This window comes from Rhinatrema bivittatum, chromosome 7 (assembly GCF_901001135.1).
Source record: "Rhinatrema bivittatum chromosome 7, aRhiBiv1.1, whole genome shotgun sequence".
NCBI lineage: Eukaryota > Metazoa > Chordata > Amphibia > Gymnophiona > Rhinatrematidae > Rhinatrema > Rhinatrema bivittatum.
In genome coordinates this window covers 12929717-12957222 of record NC_042621.1, presented here as the reverse complement: position 1 = coordinate 12957222, position 27506 = coordinate 12929717, and the positions used below count along the sequence as shown (strand labels likewise).

The 27506-nt window shown below is 46.4% G+C and overlaps 1 protein-coding gene and 1 long non-coding RNA gene across 5 annotated transcripts in view; one reads left to right on the top strand and one right to left on the bottom strand.

The window, feature by feature from the left end:
* Positions 1-2362, bottom strand: part of MAF (MAF bZIP transcription factor) — a 438038-nt gene extending 435676 nt beyond the window's left edge. For all 4 annotated transcript variants that reach the window (XR_003857665.1, XM_029608164.1, XM_029608162.1 and 1 more), the window contains exon 1: positions 526-2362. Coding sequence is in view for 3 of the 4 variants with exons in the window: in XM_029608164.1 (XP_029464024.1) it covers positions 526-1745 (1220 nt within the window). In the remaining variant the exon portion in view is untranslated. The remainder of the gene's footprint in view (positions 1-525) is intronic.
* A 359-nt stretch (positions 2363-2721) lies between these two features.
* LOC115095012 lies at positions 2722-12860 on the top strand. The gene is made up of 2 exons (XR_003857667.1): positions 2722-2989; positions 12327-12860. It is a non-coding gene; the product is annotated as an uncharacterized LOC115095012 (long non-coding RNA).
* Positions 12861-27506: the final 14646 nt, after the last annotated feature.

Genomic DNA, 27506 nt, shown 5'->3' with positions numbered 1-27506 from the left:
AGAAGAACTCAGGATGCCAAAATCTTTGAAGTTTTTCAGTTTGTTTGTTTTTTTTTTTTTTGAACACAGCAAGCTCAAAACTGATGAACTTAAAAAAAGAAACAAAACCAAAAAAAGGTGGATGGCAGCTTTCATAGAGAGCAAAGCTTCAAAAACATGAAGAACTGGATCTTTACAAAAGCCCATAAAACAAAAGGAAAAGAAACAAAAAAAAAAAAAAATAAACGCATGGAAAAACAAAACAAAACAAAAAAAGCTTAAGGTGGGAAGCTGGAGCTATCCCCAAAACAAACAAACAAACAAACAAAAAAAAAAGAAAACTAATGAAAAACTTTGTTTTAACTTGATTTGCATGTTAACAAAAATAAAGAAAAGAAAAAAAAAAAAGGTGGCAAGCTCGGTTCTTGATCTAGCAAGCCCCCTACACCACCCCCCCCCTACACGGGAGAAAGCAACTTTTTTTTTTTTTTTAAGGTGGCAAAAGCTGGGGGGGGGGGAAAAGGCGGCGGGCACAACTCAACTCACATGAAGAACTCCGGCGAGGAAGGGGCGTCGCTGCTGCCGCCGCCGCCGCCGCCGGAGGAGCCGCTTTCTCGGAAGCCGCTGCCCAGCAGCTTCTCGTACTTCTCCTTGTAGGCGTCGCGCTCGCGCAGCAGCCGCGCGATCTCCTGCTTGAGGTGCTCCACCTGCTGCAGCAGCTGCGTCTTCTCCGACTCCAGCACGTGGCGCTGCTGCACGCGCTTGAAGCGGCAGGACTGCGCGTAGCCGCGGTTCTTCAGCGTGCGGCGCTTCTGCTTCAGGCGGATCACCTCCTCCTTGCCCACGCCGCGCAGCTGCCGGTTCAGCTCCCGCACGGACATGGTGACGAGCTGCTCGTCGGAGAAGCGGTCGTCGAAGGGCAGGCCGTGCGCGGGGTGGTGGTGGTGGTGGTGGTGCGCGGGGTGCGCGTGCTGCTGCTGCTGCGCGTGCAGCCCGGGCGCCGCGGAGCCGACGCCGCCGCCGCCCGCGGGGCCCGCCGCCTGCAAGCCGGCCCCCGGGTGGTGGTGATGGTGGTGCGGGTGGTGGTGCGGGTGGTGATGGTGGTGGTGGGGGGCAGCGCCGTTCTGGGAGGAGGAGGAGGACGAGGAGGAGGAGGAGGAGGCGGCGGAGGAGGAGGCGACGTTGTTGTTGCTGGAGGAGGAGGCGGCGGCGGCGGCCGCCGCCGCCGCGATCACCGCCGAGACCACCGCGGCGGCCGAGCCCATCTCGTTGCCGGCCAGGGCCGCCCCCGTGCCGCCGCCCGCGGCCACGAACTGCTGCTGCTGCGGCGGCCCTTGCTGCTGCGGCCCGCGGGCAAAGCCATCGTAGCCCTGCAGCGGCTGCTGCGCGTGCGGGTGCGGGTGGCCGCTGCTGATGAGCGCCTCCACCGCCTCCTCCGGGCTGAAGCCCAGCGCCTCGGGGTTCAGCTGCTGCGGGTAGCCCGTCATCCAGTAGTAGTCCTCCAGGTGGCCCTTCTGGTCGCCGCCCGAGCCCGGGCTGGGCGCCGAGAAGCTGGGCGAGGGGGGCACCGAGCTGCAGGGCGTGCTCATGGGGGTGGAGGAGAGCGATCCCCCGGCGATCAGGCGGCCGCACTGGCTGATGATGCGGTCGCTCTCCACCGGCTCCTTTTTCACTTCAAACTTCATCAGATCGAAGTCATTAACATATTCCATGGCCAGGGGACTGGTGGGCAGGTCGGAGTTGCTCATTGCCAGTTCTGATGCCATCTTCCTCCTCCAGAAGGGCTGCAGAGGAGCGATCAGGCTGCTCTGAGTGGAAAGCGGGTGAGCCAGCTTTGCTTATTTCCAGTTGTTTTTTTTTTTTCCTCCTCTTCTTCTCTCCCCCCCTCTCCGCTCCTTTCCTCCTCTCCCGATTTGCAGCAGCCTTGATGTCTCTTTAGAAATTGCTACCGATTTTTTTTTTTGCTTTGCTTTGCAGAGTCTTAGCTCAGGGATGCACCAGAGCAGCGCCTTTCCCCCTTCCTTCTTTGCATGAGGTTCTTTTCTTTTTCTTTTACCGGCGAGCTGTAGCCAGACTTGATTTTTTTTTTTGTTTGTTTGTTCTTCTTCTTCTTGAAGGTGGGAAGAAGTTAGCACTTCATCTCTTTTTCTCCCTCTCTTCTCTTCTTCTTTAATGCAAAGTGGAAGAGGTGCATGGGGACAGGAGGGGGTGGTTTTTGAAAAATAAAAGCCCGAAGAAACCATGCACCGAAAGGGGAGGGAGGAGTGGGGGGGGGGGGAGAAAAAAAAAAAAAAAGCAAGAAAAGAAAAGTCAATGCCGCGTAAAACAACCCAAAGCTCAGCGGATACAAAAAAAAAAATATTAAAAGACCTCGTCCGACAGAAGAGTTTAAAAGCATTGCAGCGTTTTATAGCAGTTCTGACGTCAGGCTTCGGATGGGAAATTGATTCCGACTCCCGGACCAATGGGCTGGCGGCATACCCAGCCCTGATTAGCATAATAGTATGGAGACAGGGAAACTTTTCGGCGCTGTCAATCAAGGGCCAATCAGCTGACTGTCAGCCGGGACCGAAACTTTTAACTCCTTCCTGGCTCCAGCGCTTGCTCCGCCGACCCCAGCAGCACCGACCCTCAGACTTGGGGGGGGGGGGGAAACCGCCTATCGTTTGTGCCCGGGGGGCGGCTCGGTGCACGCGTGAACCCCCCCCCCCCCCCCCCCCGATGCTTTATTTTGCCCAGGATGCGAAGCGCAAACTGAGGGGAAGGTGCCCGAAAGTAAATAAGTACAGCAAGCCACGCAAAACTTGCCATCAGTCTGCTTCCACCTCCAATTTGACTCTGTATTTTTTTTTTTAAGCTGCCAGGTGTTAGACGCCAGACTCCTGGGTGATTCTCTCCCAGTGGAGTCAGTAGTGTGGACGGCGAACTGTGAAACCGAGCAGGGAAAGGCTCCGGCACATCAAGGCGCTCGGAAAACTCCTCGAGACGATTGCTTGTGGGTGGTTAAGAAGTGGGTATTAGTGCATGTGCCATGTGCACTAAATAAAATAGCACCGGGAGGGGGAGGCAGGGGCAGTGCTGCTTCCTCGGCAGCTGAAGGGTCCATTTGAGTCTGGGCTGCCTGGAGAAGCTGTGCTTAGTGCTTAAACCTTTTTGTTTTTGTTTTGCATAGAACAGGAGCGAATCGGCCGGGTTCTTGGTCCATAGGACTTCGGGGCGCATTCTTTTGCCCTTTTGGCGCTTCCCATCTCGGCTCCGGTTACGGCAGGGAGAGCCGGCGCCGAAGTCCCATCCTTGTTTACTGGGGGGGGTTTTTGTGTGTGACCTTTTGCGCTTTCCCGGGTGTTTATTATGTTGTACTCGATGATTGTCTCATGCAAAAGAGAAGTGTTGGGAGCGGAGACCCCCCCCCCCCCCCAATCTTCCAGATAGCCTCCCCTCTCAATCCGAAGTCAAGGAAATCGGCGTTTGCCTTCCTGGGACTACTGGAATCGTAGCGCGTGGTTTGTTTATTTTGCTTCTAAGGATTTTGAACCCAGAGATTCATATTTGTTTTTTCTTTCCCCTGAAGTCCGGGTGGAAAGCATCTGGAGAGTGATGGCATGCCTGCTGTCCCCCCATACGTTCAGAGTGAAATCGGGGTCCCTTTCCAACAATAGGGCTTGGGATACATAAGATGCGTGTAATTGAATATATTTGTCTCCAATCGTAATTCGTTTTATTTTCTGTTTTTGTTTTTTTTAAATTGTAAAGCTGGACGCCAAAGGGAATAAAAAGTGGAAACGAGTCCGTTCTCGGTTGCTGTAATTTTTTTTTTTTTTTTACCTCCACAGCGCCACCTTTTGGCAAGTGCCAGGTTAAAAAAAAGGCATTTACATAAGGCGAAGTTTCTAGGTACAGCTTGGTGTCTGGAAAGTTGAACGTTGTCGTTAAAAAGCAGTGGAGACAATATCTAGGTGCGATTTTGAACCCAATTATGCTTCAGGATTAGGCAGACTGCGGATGTTATTACTCTCCAAAAATTGTTGGTTTTACTCTTTCCAAAACTGAAAGAAAAAAGGGCGGGGGGGGGGGGATGTTGGCTATTTTGATACATTTCCAGATGTGGTGGGGCTGACTGTGCCCCACAGAAAGCAATAAGGCATAAAATCCTTAAAGCTGCCGGGTCTGATGTTCAACACGTTTTATGGGCAGCATCAATAGAATTAAAGTTACTTGTAATTCAGTAATACACGAGACGTCTCCAGTGAGTAAGATTAAGTGCAGTGCTGTAAAGTTGTTTATCTGAAAAGTAATTCTCAGAAACCTGACTTCTGACACTTAGTCATATATTAAACCAGCTTCTTGAACATTGCACTTAAGAATCCTTTTTTTTTTTCTCTCATGGTTTGCTATTTATATTGGGTCCTTAAAATGGCACTTTCTTCACATAGTCGTTGCATAAGAGCGTGTGTGTTTGTATGTATTTATGCAATTATATATAGATATAAATATGAATTACTGAATGTATAACAATTTTTTCTAAGACTGAGGCATCTTTACTGCACCAATAAATCATGGTCAGTAAAAGTGTTGAAAGTGTTCTTTTATAATTAGTTTCAAGGACAGATCATCTTTCTTCGGGTTTTGTTCACTAACGGTTTCTCCTGCCATGTAGTATTCTCATGGAAAATCTTTTGTTGACGCACCCTCCAACCAGCAGTGGCTTTTATCACGGAAATGCTTGGAAAACATTATTTAGGCAAGCAGGCTTTTGGGAAAAAATTGGTAGCCAGTTCTGACATGTCAAAAAGGCCAAATTCTAAGTGAAGTGTTTTCCCTTAAATGACGGCTGTACTTGTCAAATGGTGTATTGTATTGCCATAATAGCCTCACGGCTACAATATCCTTTTTCTGTGGCATAAAGCTTTGTGCAGTGATTTGGCCTTTTAGCCACACACAGAACCCCTTTCAGCTTCTCTTGGATGCCACAGTAAAAGAGGAAAGATCTTGATCATTTAATTTCTCCCATATATATATATATATATATATATATATATATATATATATATATATATATAGGCTGCTTGATAATAGTTCCCCATCCGGTGACTTTGCTGAGGAGAACAGAGGCATCAAACAGGCTGGGACGTTTGGCCCGCAACCTCACAGGAGGGTCATAATTTGGAGGCAGTGGAGTCGCGGCTAAGGTCCGATTCCCCTGATGCCATGTGAGTCACCGGAGCAGTGTTGCTTTGTTCATTGTTATTTTGTGAACACCGCACTGGCGAGGGACTTCCCTCAGTTCTGTCCAAAATCAACAGCTCAGCTGCCTCCTGCCATTAGGGGAGAAGACCTGCGCACGTGACTCCCATAAATTGGGTGAGAGGAGAAGCGTTAGCCGAAGCAGGACACCCTCATCATTTTCCCTGGTGCCTAACCCGAGCTTGGAGAAGAGGGAATTAGAAACAAAAGCCAATGCTGGTAGAAAATAAACGTGGACACACAAAAATGCCAAAGTGGATGCACTTGTGATGAATGAAATACATTTTCTCTTCAGGACAGATAAGGTTCAGATTTCATCCTGGTTTTTTTTTTTTATTTTGCCTGCTTTCCAGAGAAGGTGGCCTAAGAGATCTTGATGTCTGAGTGTCCTGCGTCCTCTTAATAACTTTTGTGCTTAGTGTCGTCCACATCAAATGTTCAGGGCATGTCAGGGGTTCCAAGGGAATCCTGACAGGAGGAGGGTGTGTTTCAATTATTTTTTTGTTTGTGCACATATATGCACATCCCCAACATATAGGCTCTACTAATTCTACGCAAAACTTCTGTTTAAATTTAACTAAGGCCTGTTTACAGCTCTCGAGGAATGTCTTTGCCTACCCTTGATCTGGAGTGATGTTGGCGCAAAAGTACTGTAGCATGACAGCTAGTTTGACCTCAGGTGTGACCTTGACAGGTCCTGTGCAAAGATAACAGTTGGATAACCCTGTGGCCTCCAGTCTATTTGTGAGTAGTTTCAACATTTCACAAATTTTAGATAATGATGCATGAATTCACCAAAGAAACATTATTCCTCCTCCTTACTCTTTTATACTCCGTGGGGCAAAATTTGCTTCCTTGTATTCACCTATGGCTTTGTCTTTTGGTTGTGATAGGTGATACAGCCGTTCATGATAATACCAAGATATTATCACTGCCTTTAGATATATTAATATGGCCCGGGATGGTCAGTAAAACACATGCTCTGAGTACATTATATCAGAAATCAAGTGGTATATTGTGTCTTATTCATTCTGTCGTAAACATGTCAGTGCTTTTCCTGCCTGCTTCTCCTATGATGCTTTCTGAAGTAGAGGGCTTAATGTACAATCTCTCTTCCTGATGCAGGCAGATTAAAACAACATCAGAGATCAGTAATCTCTCTCCATTACAAACTGATTATCCTAACCTGCTTAGTCCCTATCCTTCCAAGTGCCATCAGCACTACAAGTACCGGAATGGAGGTGTCTCCCTCAAAAAAAACCTGCTTGCATCAGTCATACCCCCCCCAAGTCCCACTCTTCTTCTCCAGCCTTAGTTCCCATCCCAGCTCTTCTTAACTCCCTGTTACACCGAGTCCCAATCCGTACTGTGTATCTTCTCTCTCCACCACCTGCATCAAAACTCTGCTTGTTTAGCCAGGTCTTTGCCGACGGCCGGCCTTCTCCCTAACTCAAGTCTTATTTCTTCTTTCCCTCTCTCTGCTTTCAATGTACAATCTTAACTGGACAGTGTGGGGGTTTTTTATGTACTATGTCAATCCATAACTGGGCCTGTATTGATTATTAATTTATTTTTTTTTGAAGGGGGGGGAGGGGGAGATCTGTTGATATTCTGTCAGTCGTTGCATTTCAGACCATTGCACACGTATCCTAGGCTGGAGCAAGCTTAGGAGACACAGAAGCCCCCCCCCCCGTTGCCCAGAGCTGCATTCACAGTTTATTGTGAGTGAAAAGCTGCAACACAAATATCGACCTGTTATAGATCTCACCTCATGTATTATCTCCCATTTATTTTACACTGTATAATGCATGAACGACAGTCAGGGTTTATGGTTTAACAATAAAAAGCTTGCTGAAGATACTGTTTCTTTAAAGAGCGGCTGCAAGTTTTTTCATCACCAGTGATCAGATTCCCCGAGGGGGCAGACCTAGACACAAACCAGGAGGCTTGCAACATTTACACAGCCAAACAACACAAATTGGCCAAAACAGAGTTTGCTAATTCTGGGTTTTTAGTTGCAGAAGTATCAAAGATTTTTTTTTATCTAAATTAGGAACTAAGTCTTCTTTCACCATGGATGGTTTATTTAAGCACCGGTGAGCACTTGGCATGTGGTAAAGGAGCACACGGCAAACAGGAGCCTTCTGCGACCGAAACAAAGAGGGGGTGCTACTGAGAACTGGAGATAAATAGTGTCATTTGTTGATATCTGTCTGATTTAGCCCCTAAAAATGTACAGCAGTTAACATGGCACAGTCATCGTTTAACTCCAGGTGTAAAAGAGGTTGCAGATACTTCTGTTATACAGATGCAAATGTTGACTTCAAACTATTTAAAGCTGCGACTTTTCTTGTACGCTCTCTCTCTCCCTCTCCTCCTTTCTGAGAGCTGTATTTAGCAGTGTTCAAAATTCACCTCACAAGTATTTATGGTCCTGTTACTGGTTTATAGAACTTACTGCATGCCACGTGTTATGAAAGTAAAAATACTATTTTTTTTCCTTTTTTTCAATTTTAATTAATTTCGGAAAAGATACAGATTGAAGGGCAACCCCATATACTTAATATCACTCCATGTCAACAAAGCCCAGTGAAACCAGCCCCGTAGAGAAATTATTCTCAGCTGTAAGAAAACTACAGAAAGCCAAGCACCTGGCGGCCATTGTCCTGGGTTTTAGCAAGGTTGGGTCCACCTTCCACTTTTTCCCAAATGGGGAAAGGAAGCGAGTTCAGAAACGGTTCCAGCTGCCTGGCATGACCTGGCACAAAATCTCCACTGGCATGTACGGAATAAAAAGCGTAGGGATTCGGGCTGTAATGGCATGGGAGCTACTTGTAAAAGAGTTTGTGCTACAAAAGGCTTGAACTCAAGGCCGTTTCTTATTGAAAAGATTTTACAATTTCTTTGTACATTTATATAGGTACATAGAGAGAGAGAGCGCGACCATATGGATGTGTATTGTGCTGTTTGTGGCCTTCAGGATGGTAATGGCTAAACACTTTCATCACTATTTGGAAAACACACATGAGAAATTACATTTGTTGGATAAGTTTGATGATGAAGTGAAAAAGTTTAAGTGATTTAGTTTCATAATATGAGAGCTGATTGGTTAATTGTCTTTTCCAATGGGAAGCCATTCATCTTCTGCCCTGAAATTATTGATGTAGATTATGCTACTGAGGGTTAATGGGAAATACAATGATGAAAGAGACATGTGGGTCCTACAGCCTCGCAAAGTTAGCCTTTCCTGGATCCAGTTTGCTCACCGTTCACCTGTAACCAAACATTATGAAGCAGGGTCCAGTGTTGGCTACTGAGCAAGCATTTCTTTGCAGGTCACCGATGGGAAATAAAATTGAATGCAAGCTCTTCATTGCACTTGCATGGCTTACAGCATTGAGGTCTTTCACTAGCCACATGAATAGTGCTTGAGCAATAGGCAGGTCTGTCTAACGGCCCTTATTACATTTCCCCCTTTGATTTAAATGATTTTATTTTTTTTAAAAGGCAGTGTACATAGTGTCCTGTATTGACGTTACCTATCATATTTTACAACTTGATTCAACACACAAATCACAAAGACAATAATTACCACTACTGTAATCTTTGGTGTGATTTATCAAGTTGTTTTTTTTTTTTTTCCCTCTACTGGCACAGACTAGGAGGAAGCCCCCTGATTATAGTTCATATTCCCTGGTGTTTTATGGAGCATACCGGAGTAGAATTCTCTTGAGTTTTAACTAGGAAACCAACTAACTCAATTTCAGAGAGACTTCGCCTGGCTGGATAAATCCCTTTAAGTGTTTTCAGATCAAGTTACCAGTGTAAGTAAATCACAACTCACTGTTAGCAGATTCAAAGGAGAGAATTAATAGAATGAGAGAAGATAATCTGATGAGGGTCAAATTGCCCAGGAAAGCACTGTTCCTGCTATTGGAGGGTATGAAACAACACTGATTATTCGGAGTTATTACCAATAGGTGAGTTATGAGCTAAATAACCAGCCAAGTAATTCTGTATTTATTAATTCCTCATCTCTTTAGATGGCTCAGGCTGGAAAGCGTCTCGGTGTTTGAAGATACATTCTCTGTGTAATGTTATTAGGGGGGAAATTTATGCTTTGTGTTACCTGTATTTACCTCATAAATGAACATTTTGCATTCAGATTTATTCAACGCATTATGCTGGAGAATATATTTCTGCCTGATTAGCATAAAGAGCCATTTATCTCGTGAGCTACTTAGGTTTATCTTAAAATATAGGCGTTTTTATTAAGCTTAATACAGATGTATGCACAATACATTCCGGGGCTGTTAAAAGCGTGCATGTGTGGCGAGATTGAAATAGAAGAGGTATGGGGGTGGGGAAGGGTGCTGCTTCTTCAGCTTCCACCAGCCCCCTACCCCCCACCCCTAAACATCTCTGGACTCTCCTCCCGTCCCCAGTGATCAGTCTATTCTGGCATCCATTAGGAATCACAGCGGTGAGGTGTGGGATACATCTCTAGCAGTTTACCGCTTTCTCTGGTTCAGACTTGGGGGGGTTTCTATTTTTTTCAGCAAGACGACATGCATTTTTTTTCTATTTCCAAATATTCAATATTCCATCTTTTTCCAAAATGACCTCAAAGAGGATCTTGATGAAATATCAATCTCGGGCATAGTGGATGTTTTTACAGTAGTTCAGCTGAAAGATTCATGTGGCTCACTCTCCCCCACCCCCCCCCCCCCTTCTGTGCACGCGACCAAGAGACCCCATCCAGGCTGCCCAGTCTCATTCCTGACCTAGTGCACTAGATCCCAGTTGGTCGCTGACCTTCCCTTCACTTCACATCAAGCATCCTGGAGGTGGCTGCATTTTCTTGGGGCTTTTGTAGAGACACAACACGGATGGCAAACGCAGCCTGGGCCAGGCTCATCTGGGTTACCCGTTTCCTCTGCTTACTGCACAACCAGGGCCAGATTTAGGCTGAATGGCACCCTGGGCATAAAGTGACCCCCCCCTGCCCCTTAACTGAGAGCACTCCCCTCATTGAATGTCCGGTGTGCCGGCAGGGGAGAGGAGGATCCCGGACCGGAGCTGGGGCAGGTGTAAGCAGAGCCAGAAGGGAAGGGAGCCGTGTTAATGTTGCTGCACCACTGCTAGCAGTTCCCAGGTGCAGCGCAGTCATCCTGAGCTCACGGTGCCCCGGGTGATTGCCCAGCATCCCCCCCCCCCCCCCCCCCACAAAGGCAGGCTCTGTGCACAACCCAGCTCGATAACAAACTCGCTCTCTCCCACCACTTCACTGTGAGGATCCATTGCATTGAAAGACGTGAGCTTATGTCCTCATTGTTTATGTTCTTAACTGTATCTAGGAATGCAAATATTTTCCATCTGCAGAATGGAAAATGATTTTGGTTATTGAAAGCAAGTGTGTTTGTGATCATGTTTTTTAATCAGAAAAATCTGTATATGATAGCAGCTGCACAAAGGGGTTGAATTAGCACAAGTTTGAAACACATGAGCCAGAAGTGCCAATCATCAAGGCTTTTCGACCCTGGCTATTGTCCAACCAGGCACCTTTAATAAGCATTCATAATTCAATTATTTAAAAAAAATCTATTAAATAATTGCAATTCACTTCCTTCATGCTTGGATCCCTAAGAAGAGCTGTGCACACTCTTTCTGAGTTCCTAATTGAAAACTAAAATAAAATATCAATAGTGCATTGTTTTACTTAAATTCATTTATAGTTTGGTGAAAACGAGGATCTATGTTAGCAGCCAATGGCTCTTAAAGCTCCTTCCCACCAGCCTCACTCTGAAATTTGGGATGCTGCTGTCCTGTGTTGCATCCACACACTCTAGAGGGTCAGTCAGGATCTCCCTCCCTGCAGCAAGTTTCACTAAATCCACGCAGGTAGATTTTCAGTTGCCCAGAAGGAAGTGCATGCATCCATCTGTATTAGAATGAGGCTTTCCTGGGTGTGAAATGGGGCTTCCAGTTGGAGACTCCAGGCACACAGTTCTTTCAACACCATCCGTTCGATGTTCTTCAAGTGTGCGCATAGCGAGCCTATCTGCAGGGGTTATGCTGTGTGCAAATCAGGTGGGCTTATGCATGCATGTTGCCAGCGAGATGCTCTCTTACCCCTCTATAAGCACGGCACAGATGCTGCTTTGGGTGAGAGTATCACGAAGCTGCAAGCAAGTTCCTTTTTTTGTGCTTCATTCCGAATTACAAAGCTAAGGGCATAATAAAAAAAACAAACACTGATTTTTAAATGCTGCAGGGCAGCATCTAAGGATGCTCACGAGAGATTCTGCTCTTCCAGCTTGCTTGGAGTGCTGCTTTAATGCACGCATGATGGCATGGGGTTGCATTTCAGTTGTTATTCTCATGGTCTGATGCTTTTGGATATCATATTGCTTCTGTATCGTTCCATGGTGAGACCACACCTTGAATACTGTGTACAATTCTGGTCGCCGCATCTCAAAAAAGATATAACTGCACTGGAGAAAGTACAGAGAAGGGCGACCAAAATGATAAAAGGGATGGAACAGCTCCCCTATGAGGAAAGACTAAAGAAGTTAGTCTTGGAGAAGAGATGGCTGAGGGGGGACATGATAGAAGTCTATTAACTCAAGAGAAAACTAGAATGGCTAAATGTGAATTGGTTATTTACTCTTTCAGATAACAGAAGGACTAGGGGGCACTCCATAAAGTTAGCAAATAGCACATTTAAAACAAATTGGAGAAAATTCTTTTTCACTCAAGGCACAATTAAGCTCTGGAATTCATTGCCAGAGGATGTGGTTAAGGCAGTGTAGTGGGGTTTAAAAAAGGGTTGGATAAGTTCCTAGAGGAAAAGTTCATAAACTTCTCTTAATCAATATGGAATAGCCACTGATTGTTGCTGGCATTAGTAGCATGGGATTTATTTAATGTTTGGATACTTGCCAGGTACTTGTGACTTGGATTGGCCACTGTTGAAGACAGGATACTGGACTTGATGGACCCTTGGTGTGACTCAGTATGGCATAGCTTATGTTCTCATGTTATTTTCTTATGCTTGTTATTTCATTTTCTTAGCACTGATGTTCATATTTTTCTTATTTCAGGTCAGCGCCACGATGGCTGAACCTATGTCTGCAGTTGCTGAGATCCCCGGGTACAGGCATGTTCCACAGCTTGTCCCTCGGTGATCCAAGCTATGTACAACAGGGAGTGTGGCCTTCACCAGTCAGGTTTTCTAATGCCATTGGAAGGAAGGTGGGATTTGTACTGGGATAGTGTGGAGATGAGGACCAGCAAAGAGGTAGCATGTCTGAGAGGGGTGGCTACTAACTGACAATGGGAAGGGTGCTCCTTCAGCTGTTTGCTCTTCTTAAGTGAGGTGCAGGTACAATTCCTACAAAATCATTTTATTTCAACAGTTTGAAAATAGCAGGCACGTGTTTATGCAATAATAAACAGGAAGAGGGTGTGTTAGCTGGCAGTTAAAGCCCGAGGTCTGTCTCCCACCAAGGAATACCAGAAAAAGAATTCCTGACTGTGGAAGTCATTAATACTGTTATAAATCTCTCCATGGAAATTTCAATTAAAGTACAGCTAAAGAAATTATCATTTTAATTAAAAATGTGTTTTTAGAACTCCCGCAGTGAACATTCTGTTTACTTCATTGGTCCTTACTGGTGAGATAACGCATTACCTGACATAAACAGACCACCAGGCCTGCAGGCTGTCTGTCATCCTAGGCCTTTCCTGAGAGCTTTGTAATTCATGTCTTTGCAATTCCCGGTCCTTGGCGTGTGCTTTCAAGGTCTGAAAATGGCCAGCTATGGAAAGGTACAGTGAAGAGACATCGCGTCTTTAACACACATGCAAAAAACACGACAGCCCACCCTCGGGGAAAGTCGTCTGCAGCAGCAGCAGCAGCAGTGACTCGATGACTGTCACTTGGGTATTCTAGTTCAGCTCCATCGCGGCGAACAATAGTCCTCTCATGAATTACTCCACATCAGGTTACAATCTAAACATGTCCACCCTTCACCCTGCAGTGCACTTTGCAGAGAAGGAGGTAGCTCACAGGGAAACCAAACGTGCCTTGTTTCTTGGTTTGGCTACATGCCCTCAGAAGTGACTAGTCCAAAGCGAGCCCAGCTAGAACTAGCCCACCCCCATGATCACTCTGTTCTGCACCTGCGCTGTTTAGGAGAGCAAAGTTGTGCTGCCCCACACAGGAGTCATCCCGCCGTGTCCGGTCAGCCCCATAAGAACAACCCTGGGATCCAGGCTCAAATGTGTTCAAGTGAAACCCCAGGCAGGGGGAAAAAAAACCAGGCCATGAGGGGGGGGAGAAAGATCATAAATAAGGTGGGCAAGTTGAAGTGGGGGGGGGGGTGAAGGGAGGAACGGGCAGGGAAAAACGAAGGAGAGAAGAAAGAAACAAATGTGACAGCAAAGTTAAACTTGCACAAATGGAACAAAAGAAAAAGCAAAATAGGGAAACAGACTGTGAGAAGGACGTTCAGCCCTCCTAGAAGAAAGAGCCAGGGGATGGAAAGAAGAAACCAAAAAGGCGAGAGGAGACAGCTAGAGCTGATGGGGCAGAAATCAAAACGAAGGAACAGAGAAGGAGTGAATACATCAAGGAGAGCGTTGGGTGCAAAGCCGTTTATTCTGTTTTTGCTCAAGACTGCCTGCTGTCTGTCTGTCTGTTTTCTGTGCTAATTCATTTGGCTGGGCTCGTGATTTGGCTGGGCTCGTGATTGGTTCTCAAAGCCAAGCCAGACTCCTTCCCCACCTCAGTAATACATACAAGATGACTACATGTGAAGAAAAATAATGGCAACCCATTTTTGTCTCTGTGTGGTGATGAGTTTATTATTGTTGGAGCTGTGTGTGGTTTTTATTTTTTTTTACCATTTTGTTTCAAAATAGTAAGCACCCAGCCCAGTCTCCTGCTACCACTGTGCTGAAAAAAAAACTCCGTCACAAAAACTAAAAAATAAATTGAACCAAGCCTTCCTCTATGCCCTCTCCCACCCTCCTGGATGCCTTACCCCCTTCCATGGGAGGGGGGGTCTTCAAAGTTCAAATGGGACTGGAGTGAGCCCCAGTTGCTCCTGCTCTCCTATTCCTGAATTGAAAATGGTACCGGCTGACCCTCGGCAGTATTGAGTTTTGACCCCCTTAGTTTCTTTTGAGATTTTTTTTTTTGTTTGTTTTATGGTTTTTTTTTTCCTGTTCCTTTTGATGTTTACTTTGTTTCAAATAGACAAAGAGAAATAAACGTGAAACAAAATGAACCCCCCTCAAAAAAATCCCTAAACCAAAAACGTTATAGTGCACACCCCTAGAAATAAGAGGGAGGGGGGGGGGGGGGAGGCCAGGAAGGGTTGGAGGAGTTTAGTGAATCAGAAAGGAAAGTTAATGGAAATAATGAAAGAGCAAGGGCGATGCAATAGGAGGGATGAAACCATCTCTCTACAGCTCTCCAGTCCATGTCAAATCTGTTCTAGCAGATTTCTTAAAGCTGCATTTAAATATAATCAAGCCAACCTGAGTTCTCTTAAAATGCCCTTTTATGGCTACAGAGTGTCTGTCACCCAGTTTATTTATTTATTTAGATTTATATTCTGCTTTCTGCACTTTTTTCAGCGCTTCAAAGTGGATTACATTCCTTTAGGTGTGTCCTAGATGCTCAGCACAGCCTCTTCAGGTATTGTGATACCTGTAGTGCTGATTTTATAAGGGAGGAGTTCGACAGGAACCAAAACGCACTGGGACCGAAGTTTCAAACCTTGAAACGGCCAAAAAAGTCTTCCTCTAAATACCAGGTCATGAGGCCTGGGATGTGCAGTTCTGGTAGGGTTATTATGGTGCTCCAAGCCTGAGGAGCGAGACCTGGCTAGTCCCGTTTTTTTCCACCCCTTGCAAGCACAGAATTGCTTGAATGGGGTGGAAATCCTGTTTCTTAAGCATTTGGATCTGCAATATGCTTTCAGTGGAAAAACCGAGACAGGCTGGCCTCTTCCTATAGACATGGGTCCTTGTAGTAAGCCTATGATTTATGCATCTGCAAACTCTTGAGCAACCATTTTGTATTCTGTTCTCACAATTTCTAAATGAGGCCGCTCTAATACAAGGGCCAGTGTACTAAATATGCATTAAAATTAACGCACAAAGGCCCTTGAATGCCCGCAAAAAAAAAGTGCTGTTTTTGCTAAAATATTGGTACATTAAATAGTTACCTGCTGCCATTGCCTCGCAGGTATAAAACATGCTACCCACCTTCTCATCCAGAGTGCTTGTGGTTTACTACTAGAGGAAGATCATGTACTTGGTCCCTGCCCCCGTCCCCATCAACACCGCCACCACCATCCTCATGTATGTTAAAAAAAAAAAAAGCCTTCCCACCCTATCAATCACCTCCTCACATCTCAACCCACCCTAATACCCCATTGCCAAAACACAATGTTCCCTCCTCTCAACCTACAGGTCTCTCCAGAACATTCTAATGTTGAGCTTGATGCAGGAGACACCCTTCCATCCTACTAACCTGATGTCCAGCAGCATTCTAGCCCTGCCTACTGGGGGCTTAAGTTCAGGAACCCCGGTAAGCAAGGCCAGAGCATCACCGGACATCAGGCAGTCTCCTGCCAGCTCGGAAATTTTGGGGGAAGGAGGTGAGGGGATCAGGGGGTTCCTATATTTGCAGACTGGAGGAATGTGAAGGAGGATGAGGTGGTCGAGAGTTCACTATTCTTTGGAGATTGGGTTAGGAAAAGGGTGATTGGATGGTGGGAAATCTGGATGGGAATCAGGGGGTGTAGGGTTCAGGAGATTGGGTAGGAGAAGAAATCGGGGTGGAGTTCACTTTTATGGTGCAGGTTAGCGTTGGAGGGGGATCTCTTGATGATTGGGGTGGGAGATCTGCCGTCAGGTGGGAGGGAAGATCAGAGAAGGGGGGGGGGCTTTCTTTTTTTTGATATCAAGTGCGTGGGTAAATGAGAGGGGGAATCAGGGTCTCTGAATAGTACACCATGTCCTGTGCTTGGTCCATTTTTCATAACAATATGCATAATCATTAGTTTACTACACTGGTGATAGAGCTAATGGTTTATGCATGTGCTGATTTTTAGTACATCAGACGCACAGAGAACAAGAAAACGTCAGCAGGAGACAAGGCAAACATTGACAAGCAGCAGGAAATACTGAGCCTGATTTAAGGAAACAGAGGATCCCGGGTGGTGGAGAAGCAAGGGGAAAGTTGGAGCTCTGTGGTGTTGCACCCAAAAATAAATTGGAGAGACAAGATGGGCTTTTTCAGACCTTATCTGCGAAAGCAGTCTTCGTTTCTACGTACATGAAATTGAGTGCAGCACCTCCCGGCCTTGAGGAAAAGACAAGAGCAGAGCTAAATATTGGGTAATCGCAGTCTGTACACCAGGAACTTCTGTAGGAAGAGGTTTCTTTGATTTTGTGTCTATGGGGAAAATGCGGAGGACATCAGACAGAGCCTGGGTATTTAAAAGCAATTGGCTGCTTGCAGTCTGGTCATCAAATACATTCTGTACATGTGGTCCCGTTTGAAGAAGGATTGAGGTGGCGTCAAAGGCTCTTTTAAAACAATATGTTTACATAATTCTTATGTCAGTCCAGCAAAAGATATTGCAACCTGCAAAGGTGGCAAGAGCTTAAGAAATTGTCTGCGTAAGCAGTAGGAAGTCTGTCACGTACTTTGCGGAAAAAAAAATACTTTTGCAAGCTTCCATCATTCCAGGATATACTAGTCCCCAGTACACAGAATGCTAATAAAATTCAATAATGTGAGTTGCTTGAAGTTAGCATAAAAAATGAATAACATATTTGCCTGTGCAGACAGTGATATTGTAAATATGAACACTCGGGTAACATGAAGTAATGCAGTACAAATTGTGGAATTTAACATTAAGCTGCAGCAAAAAACAATGATAAAAACACTTCAGGAAATATAGTGAAGTTATCTAATATACAGTGTGTTCCACACTACATTTTTTTTAAAAATCAAAATTAAACCAGACTGAGAGTATGCTCCCTGTTACCCTGGTCTGACACAATATGGTTTTCTTGCGTGGTTTAATTCATGATGCATGCTCAGGAGCCACCTAGCTTCATTTCTTTGTTCTTGTTGCTGGCCTAGATCTTCTCAACCATAGACTACTGTAACTCCCTTCTGATTGGCCTTCCGTACAACAACATCAAACATCTGCAGATTCTTCAGAACTCAGCAGCCAGAATTTTAACTGGGAAAAAAAAAAGAATGATCACATCACCCCCATACTAACTTCACTACACTGGCTTCCTCTTAAATCCCGAATTGAATATAAGATCTTGACCATCATACACAAATTAATACACTCCGATCATCATAAACAAACAGGCTCCCTCCAGCTCCGGAATCAACCAAGGCTAAAGTGTGGAAGTCTTGAGTGCCAACCGAGAGAGTTACTGGAAGTAATGGGGGAACCCACAGGCCTGACCTAAGAGAGAGATGTTCGAAACAAGAAGGTCTATGATCAGCGTAGGCCTCTTTACCACCATCTCCATCACTACTTTATTTGGATAACACTGAGTTAACTCTGGTGCCTGCTGAAAGTCTGATTTGGTGCAGATAAGACACTTTCTGTGTACAAAATATTAAAGCTTCTTTGTAGGTTGTAACAAAAAGAAAGTGGATTATTTCCCCCACCACAGAATCTCACATCACACTTCCTTTTCTTGGTATTTTATCTCATATATGTGCTTGTTTATTTGTACGTTGGGAAAAGGATGCTCTGTTAAATACACTTACATACTGGGCTGATCTTCTACAAAAACAAGACATTGTAAGTTGAAGAGTTAAGAGCGGCACAATTATATAGCACCACAGTGTTCACCCAATCACTTCTGCAGATTTCTTTTTTAGCAAAATAATTGGATTCATAGTCCCTATTATGCAAACAGATCACCAATGTGCTTTATAATTTCATACATTAGAAATATAAATGTAGCCACCCATGGAATGGAACGCCTGGCAGCACATTTTTGGAGCATGAGCTGTGTAACACATTAAAAAATGGGATAGAGCAAACAAATAAAGCTACTATGGTTATTGTTGGGGATGAGTGAACTGGCTCTGATTAAATATGAACCCCCACCCAGAATGGAGGAGTAAACAGAATAATCTGCCGCATTGTGGCAGACCACAAATTAATTTGGATATATCCAGAACACTTGTTCCTGTGTTATTATAGAACAGAAATAAGCATTAATAGGACCTAAAGCAGCTATAACCAGAGGCAGGCTGGTCAACTACCTTGGACCCAGCGTGCCTAGTTTACATTTAAAACTGACCATTCATAGTAACATAGCAAATAACAGCAGATAAAGGCCAACATGGTGCATTCACTCTGCTTAGCATGGCATTCAGGATTGTAATTGTCACAACATGCAGGTTACCCCCTTACAAAGAAGTTTCTACGGTTTACTCCAGTGCTTCATTTTATCCTCTTGTTATGCTTTCCGGCCACGAGTTCTCGCGGCTGGTCTCACTCACCCGCCGCCGCACCACAGCGGAGGCAGGCCCGGGTTCCCTGGCAGCCGGCTCAGCATTTCCTCTCCGTCCCTGAGTGGTCCACCTGACATAGCGGGCTCGGCAGGCCTGAGCTGTCGCATCAATGATGCTGACCTCTCTTCCTCCACGGCAGGAATGCCGACCTCCTCCTGTGCAAGACACCTTCCTAGGCGTGAGCACTCGCACCTCTCTCGTTCCTTTAAAGGGCCGTCAGCGTAAAGTGCCGCCAGCACCCCCTTGATGAAATCAGCGCCTTAGCACTATTTAAGGCTGGAGTCCACTCCAGCATTTGCCTTGGCAATAGGTCTCCTCACTCTAGCGAAGTGCATTGCCCTGAATTCCTGAGTTCCGGAGTTCCTCCTCTTCATTTCTTTTGACTGACTTCGGCTTGACCCTGGATTGGATACTGACCACAAGATTTGCCACCTACCATGACCCTTGCCTGGATATCGACCACGAGATTCGCTACCTGCCATGACCCCTGACTGGATATCGACCATAAGATTTGCTAGACCACCAGGTACATGTAAAAGGTTTTGGGGGGTTAAGGAGGGTGGGGGAAGCTAAGGGATCAATTATAAAGGGTCGGAGTGGGTTTTTTTTTATCTGCTCAGGCCTCACTAAAAAAAAATTAGCGATGTGAATTGGAATCGGAACAGATTCCGATTCACATCTCTACTAGGGATGTGAATCGTGTGCCCGATGGTATCGGGTTCGGCTGGAGGGAGAACAAAATCTGATCATAGATAGCCTATTCATTGGAGCCTATGTGAGGATTACGAGAAGACGGTTGATTCTATTTCCTTGTTTAAACCCCGTGGGGTCACTGTATCTAGATTATAAATCCACTTTTGTTCCTGTTGGGCCAGTCTTAGAGCACAGTTCCCCCTTCTCCAATGTGCTGGTACTCTTTCCAGTACAGTCCATCTACTATCTTTGAAATCATGTTTTTTTTTGTAAAAAATGAGCCACCAAAGGTGCTTCTGCTCTGCATGTTTTAAGACGGCTTTTATGTTCCATTATCCTGACTTTCAACGTTCGTTGTGTCATGCCCATACATGGGCAGATGATACAATAAACTACAAAAAATGATTTGCATGAAAATTCTACAGGAGATAACACCCGATGACCCTTAAACATTTGCAATTCTGTGTCTGAGAGCTTCATCTGACAGAGACTACATTGACAAAAGTTATTTTCTAAAGATGTTTGGACAGGGATGTGGTCAGATGATCTTACTACTTGATATCTTATGTTGCGTCCACGAGTGTAAGCAATGCTTAGATGAGTTGAGAATATTGGATTGACGTCTTGAAGAGAACGCCAGTGTTTCTTGATGGCGTAACTGATTGCTGCTGCCATTGGTGAGTGTCTCAATACCAAATAGAGTGGTTCAAATCCCCTATTGATGTAGGTTTCAAAAACAGATATTCCTGATGATTGTACAATGCCTGGCAGTATGCCTTTTTTACACATGATGATGGGTAGCCTCTGTCTAAGAATTTGATGGCCATGTCCTTGGCATGGATTTTATATTCATCATTATCTGAGCATAATCGTTTCAATTTTAAAAATTGTCTGATAGGAAGGCTATGTTTAAAGGCTGTTGGGTGTGAGCTGTCATAGCAAAGAAGATTATTGCGTTCCGTAGGCTTGCGATGGCTACTCATTTTCAGGGAATTTGCCTGCTTGGTAATCAAAATGTCAGGAAATACAACTTCTGACAAAATCCTAAGTGATGGTAAATTTTAGACGTGGATAATACCATCAACGAAGATACTGTTCCATTCCAAACAAGGAAGATGTCGTCGATGTATCGTTTCCAACAAATGAGGTGTTGTGTTCATGGCATATCTGTTAGATGAAATTTTTCAAAGTCTGCTACAAAAATGTTGGCCACATCAGGGGCCATAGCCATTCCACATACTTGTACATAAAATTGTCCATCATAAGCAAAATAATTTTTCCCTAAGGCCAGTGCTAGTAATTTGCTAATATACTCTGACGGGATGTGTTGTGGTGAAGGTCTTTGAAGCAATGCTTTGTTAACCGCATCTATTGCTTGATCTTGAGGGATAACTGTGTAAAGTGATTGTATATCTAATGTTGCTAAAATGAAATTGGGTTCCCATCAGAGTATATAACACAGGGAAGCAAGACCTGCAGCTCGCTCCTTCCAACCCCCACCCCCCATAAACAAATACACAGAAACATCAGTATGGATTTAAAACAAGGCTGCAGTTTATTACGAAACATAACCCGAGCCCCTCAACTTATTATACATGATAACCAAAATATATGCTCCCCTTTCCTTCTTGCCCCTCTTCACTTACTACCGCATCCCAATGGTAAGACTCTGTCGGCGTTCTCCCATCTCTTACCCCGCCGCTGCCCCAGCGAGGGTAAGTGCAAGGCCTGAGCATCGGCCCCCCCCCCCCCCTTACTCGTAGGCCTTCCTGTGTAGCAGCCCCAAACTACACGAGATTTTCCCCCTCCCCCTCCAATTACAATACAATACAACACATTACCACTTAGGGCTCGGGTTTCCGCCACAAAGACAACCAATGGTTATCTTTGTTCCCCCACTGTGGCCCTACACATACCGGATTTGTTGCTCAAATCCTTCCTGCAAAGCATTATTGAACAAGTCGGTGCCAATGTCTAAAAGATGGACCCCATCGCTCCTGAAGAAACTGCCTAGCAATTCCCACGACCAATCGTGCCTTTTCAAAAACCTCCTTGTTTGATCAGCCTTTTACCAATTTGGCGGTTCAATTTTTTAACACCCCTGCACCACAAAGGCTCTGTATGATGCCTAATTCGGATTATAATATCCGACCACCCAACCCGTCTACCTGGCATCATATTCATAATACCTGCCAGTTCTTTCCTCATGCACATTACCAAGTCACGACAAGACAACTTCCCGATATCGTTGCCCCCCAAATGCAAAATCATGATCCGTGGTAATCCCCATATCTCCACAAGCTCTTGCAGGAAAGATAGGAACTGCCCCCAATGCATGCCCATTATGCTGAACCATTGGATTGTCCATTTTCCGGTATCCAAGTTCAAATTCCTTCCATACGGACGTTTCGCTGCCCTCTGCTGAGCCCAATGGTCGAAGGAATGGCCCACGACCCAAGCACATTCCCGATTGCATGGAACCCGTTGCAGTTCTGCAAAGAAAAGAACCATATTACCCGCTTGCAAAAATACCCCTCCCTCCCCTAGCCCCTGGCTTCCTCACTTCCGCACATAAGACCTATACGCATCCGACTTCCATTGCCCGATCCCTTGAATCATCCATACGGGCAATCCTAATTCTGCCGCTGTGGTTGCCGCTTCTATCTGGAAAGAATGCAGTGTGAAATACTCAGCTTCCCAACCTAATCCCTCCCCACCCATTTCAAAACCTTGGAAAACTGAAAAATAGTCAAGGGTGAACCATCCTCATGAACCAAAAATGAGCCCGGGTCTACGGGCCTCACCCGAATAAACGCTTGGGTGTTACGTACTGGGCATGCCACCTCATCCAATGCCTCTTGTCCCTCTGATCCGTCTTGGATTTGCGAATGCACAGTGTCACTGTATGCTCATAAACCCAAACATGCTAGGCCAACGAACCAACCCCCGAGGCATTCCCTTTGGATCTGGTCACCAACTCGCTGACCCACATAGCTCCAAAAAAAAAACCAAAACAAAAACGCCAGGTGAGAATGCTGCTCTAAACAGCAATACTTCGTACCGAGACCAGCAAACTCCCACCACTTGCTCGACTATCCACACCAAATCAGCATACCTGATGGGTCACCGTTTGTCCCCTTCCCTCTCCCTTCCCCTCCCCCCTCCCCCATCCACTCAACACCCTCTTCACCAAAAAGCTACAAGCCAGATGTCCCCAACCAACCAATTTTTGAAAAAAGGCAAAACCCACTAATTGAGAATGCACGGATGCCAGCGAATAACCAGTCCACCTAGCCCACATGATAAACTGGACCACATCGCATTCACGAACCACCCCTCTCTTCCATCCCAAACTTCGCAAGAAGCGAGACACTACTCCTCTGCCCTCCAAATACGATTTCGAAGTGGCCGGTGCCAGGGATTGCTGAATCAATCTTCATGTGTCCGCCTGCCAAGGTGCCAGAGATGCTCCGGGAATGTCTCTCCCATCAAACTCGCATGCGGCGCCAACGCCCTGAAGACATCCCACTTGAAATGAGAAAGAGCATTGGCAATCAGGTTCAAGTTAGTTATTTATTTATTTATTTATTTATTTATTTAGGGTTTTTATATACCGACATTCTCGATATACATATCAAATCAAGTCGGTTTCCATATAACAAAACTGTCGCCGGTAAGGCGTTACATTAAACAATAGACAAAGTATTGAACAGAGAACGTGCAGCGTAACATTAAACCAAAACATTAAACATTAAAGTTACCAGGGACATGTCTAGCCTTGATAGTTACATTCCACTTCAGACACAGGAATACCAATTCCCTCAGCAATGCCGAGACACGTGAACATCTGGCAGACTGCTTGTTGATCACTTGAACAATCCCCAAGTTGTCACACCAGAAAATCACTTTTTTGTTCTGAAATCTATTCCCCCAAATGACCAATGCTACTACTATCATCGGGAACAGCTCTAAGAACGTGATATTCCTAGTGATCCCTTCTGCCTCCCAACCCACGGGCCATGACTCTGCGCACCATTGCCCCTGAAAATACACCCCAAAATCAACTGCCCCTGCCGCATCCTAATACAATTCCAAATCATGGTTAGACACTTCCGGCTCCTGCATCATGCTCACTCCATTAAACGAGTATAAAAGCCTTTCCATATTCCCAACTCCGCCTTCACTGCACGTGTCACCCGGATAAAATGATGTCCCGCCTTAACGCCTACTGTTCGCAATGAAAGCTGACGAATGAAAGCACGACCCATAGAAATCACACGGCACGCGAAGTTAAGGGAACCAATCAGTGACTGCATCTGCTTTAACGTCACCTTCACCGACGCCTCTGACCGACCTCACCAATTCCTTCAGCCTAACTACTTTGTCCAATGGCAGTCGTGACACCATTCCGACTGAATCTAATTCAATGCCTAAGAATGTAAGCCTGGACACAGGGCCCTCAGTCTTCTAACGTGCAATCGGCACTCCTAATGCACTAGTTACTTCGAGAAAACCTTCTAACTGATCTTGACACACATTTATGTGGCTAGGTCCCACAAACAAAAAATCATCTAAATAATGCAAAACCGCTTCACACCCTGTTTGCCGCATAACCAACCATTGTATGAAGGTACTAAACGCCTCGAAGAATGCACAAGAAATCACGCAACCCATAGGCAAACAACGATCCACGAAATAACCCCCTTCAAAGACAAAACCTAACAATGGAAAGCTTCTCAGATGAATAGGTAACAACCGAAATGCTGATTCTATATCCGCCTTGGCTAATGCCCCTTGTCCCGTGCCTCGCACTAAACTAACTGCCTCATCGAAAGAAGCATATTTCACTGTACACTCCCTGCGCGGAATAAAATCATTGACGGACGACCCTTCTGGCAAAGATAAATTCAGAATCAACCTGAACTTTCCCAAAGCCTTCTTAGGTATAACTGCCAGTGGAGACAAATGCATCCTAGGGAAAGGAGGCTGATCGAACGGCCCAACCAACCTCCCCAACTGTATCTCTGAACTCAACTTTTCCCTGGCCACATCGGCCAACCGGTAAGCCGACCTCACGGTCTGCGCTCGAACACCACAACCTGGCCCCTCATAGGGGATACTAAAGCCAACACTAAAACCAAGACTCAAAAACTTTGCAACCGCCATATCGGGATAACACTGCAATCACCCCTTCAACACGGAGATGACTACCAGTGAATCCGCCTTCTGTTCAAGAACCTTATAGTTTACTACTTTTATTAATGGCGGAATTCTATCCCTGAGGACATTTGGTTGTGGGATGCGCTCCTCCACAGGAGGCGTAAACGTGCCTGAACTTGCACTCTGGAAATAGACATGTGAGCTTGTTAAAGCGCCAGCAAATGTCCGACCTTATCCCGGATACCTTATTAACCGTCTCATACTTTCGACCACCCCCTGTCCCACGAAAGGAACCACTCTTACCACCACTTGTCCCATACCCAGCTTGATTGCCACTTTGGTTACCTCTGGCCCCTCCCCCCGCTCTTATGCTTTTGACTGTGCTGACTCCCTTATTGGTCATCTGGGTTAACCACAGATGAATGTCTTGAGTCCCCCAGGACATGAACCTATTCCCCGCCATTTTGTCGTGAAGCTTTTCATCATAGTTGAGCCAAGCCCAACTTTCATAGTCCTTGAATGCACCCAGAATGCTGTTCGCATAGGACAGCAACGCCCCATACTGGGTCGGGTCATAGTGCCCTACTACACTAGCTAGCCTTAAGAAACACCTCACCCAATTAACAATATTTTTAGAAATCTTAGGCCCTGAACCCTCCCATTTGTTCTTTTTCTTGGCCTTCTTTTTCATCTTTTCTTCCCCCACTTCTACTCCCCAGTAATTAAAAAATATTCACAAATTTGCGTTTGTGAATCCGACTAACTGGTCGCTTTGGCACCTCCTCGCACAATTCAGTTAACAATGCCAAAGCTGGATGTCCATGTTGTGTTTCGGACCCTTGGCTAACACCGCCCTCTGGAATGGCTTTGCCTCTTCCGAGCTAGAAGATGACGAAGACCCTCATCCGCTTTTTCTTCTTTGCCGCCCCCCCAAGAATCTTGCTCCTCGCTTTCAGCTGTCTTACCTGCCCCCGCTCCCGCAGCATATCCCAAAACTTCTGCTGGCTGCACCGCCTCTGCCGCCCGTGATGGAAAATGGACCTCCTGACCCTGCTGGAACACTTGCTCTCTCCACGCCTCCTGATGTGATATTCCTGGGAACACCTCCTCCGCCGGATCTGCAAAAGAAGTTGCCTCCCCTTCGGCACCCCTGCCGCCTGTCGCACCTATTCTACCAGGCCCCTTACCCTTCATACCTGGAACCATGAAATGGCCATCCTGACCCCTTGCCCAACTATCTTCCCTCTGCCCCTCTGGATGCCATCTACTAGGCTGAAAACCCCCCTCTCCCTACTCACCCCCAAAGTACAATGGCCAACCCCCTAGGCCGCCCCTGGCCCAAAATTCATCCCCACCCCGGGTATGGGGGCTTAATCTGAAGTGGGTATCCATGGCCTACAATATCCGCAATTAATTCAGCTGTTGGCCCCCCCTCCATGACCCCAGGCCTACTTGGGGCTGAGGCATGTATGGGGGCAGGGCCAACCGCGGGACCCCTCGGCTAGCCAGCCCTTTAACAGGCCATTTACCCCTGCCACCCACACTGCTAACCTTGCCCCTTCTCGAACCCATCGGCTGGGGAGAAGCATAGGGACTGGAACATCGCCATATATGGGTGTCTCTCCGTCCCTTTTTAACCCGCTCCACCCACCAGGCACTGATTCCTGGCCTTTGCCTGCCTCACTCGGGACGGCAGCCTGCTCACCCGTCCTCTGCACACTATGGGGGACCCCCCGCTCACTTGCCTCTCACTACCGGGCATGAGATTAGAGGCTTGGGGGGGGGGGAGTGGGGGGTACCGGGATTGCGCGAGCACCTCGCCGTGGGGGAGTGGAAGGGACAATGGAAGGGGTGGGCTGGGGAAGGAAATCGCCTCCGGAGGTGTCAAGGGAAATCTCGACCGCCGAACACAATGAAGAGGAGGAAGAAGGGGATGGGGAACCAGGGGAAGTGGCCAGCACAAAAACCGGAGGGTCAGCAGACTCCAGGCCGCTCTCCCTCGAATCCAATGAAGGGGGGAGGGGGCTGCTGCAGGGACCGGACAGGAGGTGGGTGGGCCAGCAGGGAGGCCATCGACGGGGGGGGGGGGGGGCGCACCGGACGTGGACCTCTTACCATGGGGGGCTGGGTGGGGGAGGCCGCCGCCGCACCCCGGGAGGCCTCGTGGCCGGTCGCTGCGGGTAGGCCAACCGGCGTTTCAGATCTTGTAGGAGCCGGGCAGGCCTTCGCACGCTTCATGCCACAAAAATTAGGCACGGAACCTAGCAAAAACCGGAGAAAAACCGAAAAACCCCAGAAATAGCTGCGGAGCAAACACAGAAAATCTGCTGCTTGCTTCGCTGCTACTTGCTGACTGAAGTCAGCCCCGCGCCAAAACCCCCTAATCCCTCGGGGCAACCAATGGCGAGGCAGCAATTCAAATTGTTGCCATAACCATTAGAGATGAGCTTCATTTTTTTCTACCGGGTCGTTTTTTGAGTCGGATGCTTCGGGGTAAAGTTCGTTTTTCCTCGGTTAATTTTTTGGAAAAACGAACAAAAACTAAACGGGGAAAAATGAAACCGGCCCAAAAAAACGACGCGGGAAAATGAAGCTCAAAAAAACCCACCCCAAGCATTAAAATTCACTTTGATGCATTAAATACAAACCCCCCCCCCCCACCATCCCGATCCCTCCCCGAGACTTACTAACATCCCTGGTCTAGCGGGGTCCCGTGAGGGATTTCTCCCTCTGTGCTGTCAGGCTTTCTGGCCTGCCTCGATCAAAATGGCGCCGATAGCCTTTGCCCTTACTATGTCACAGGGGCTACCGGTGCCATTGGTCAGCCCCTGTCACATGGCCATTGGCGCCATCT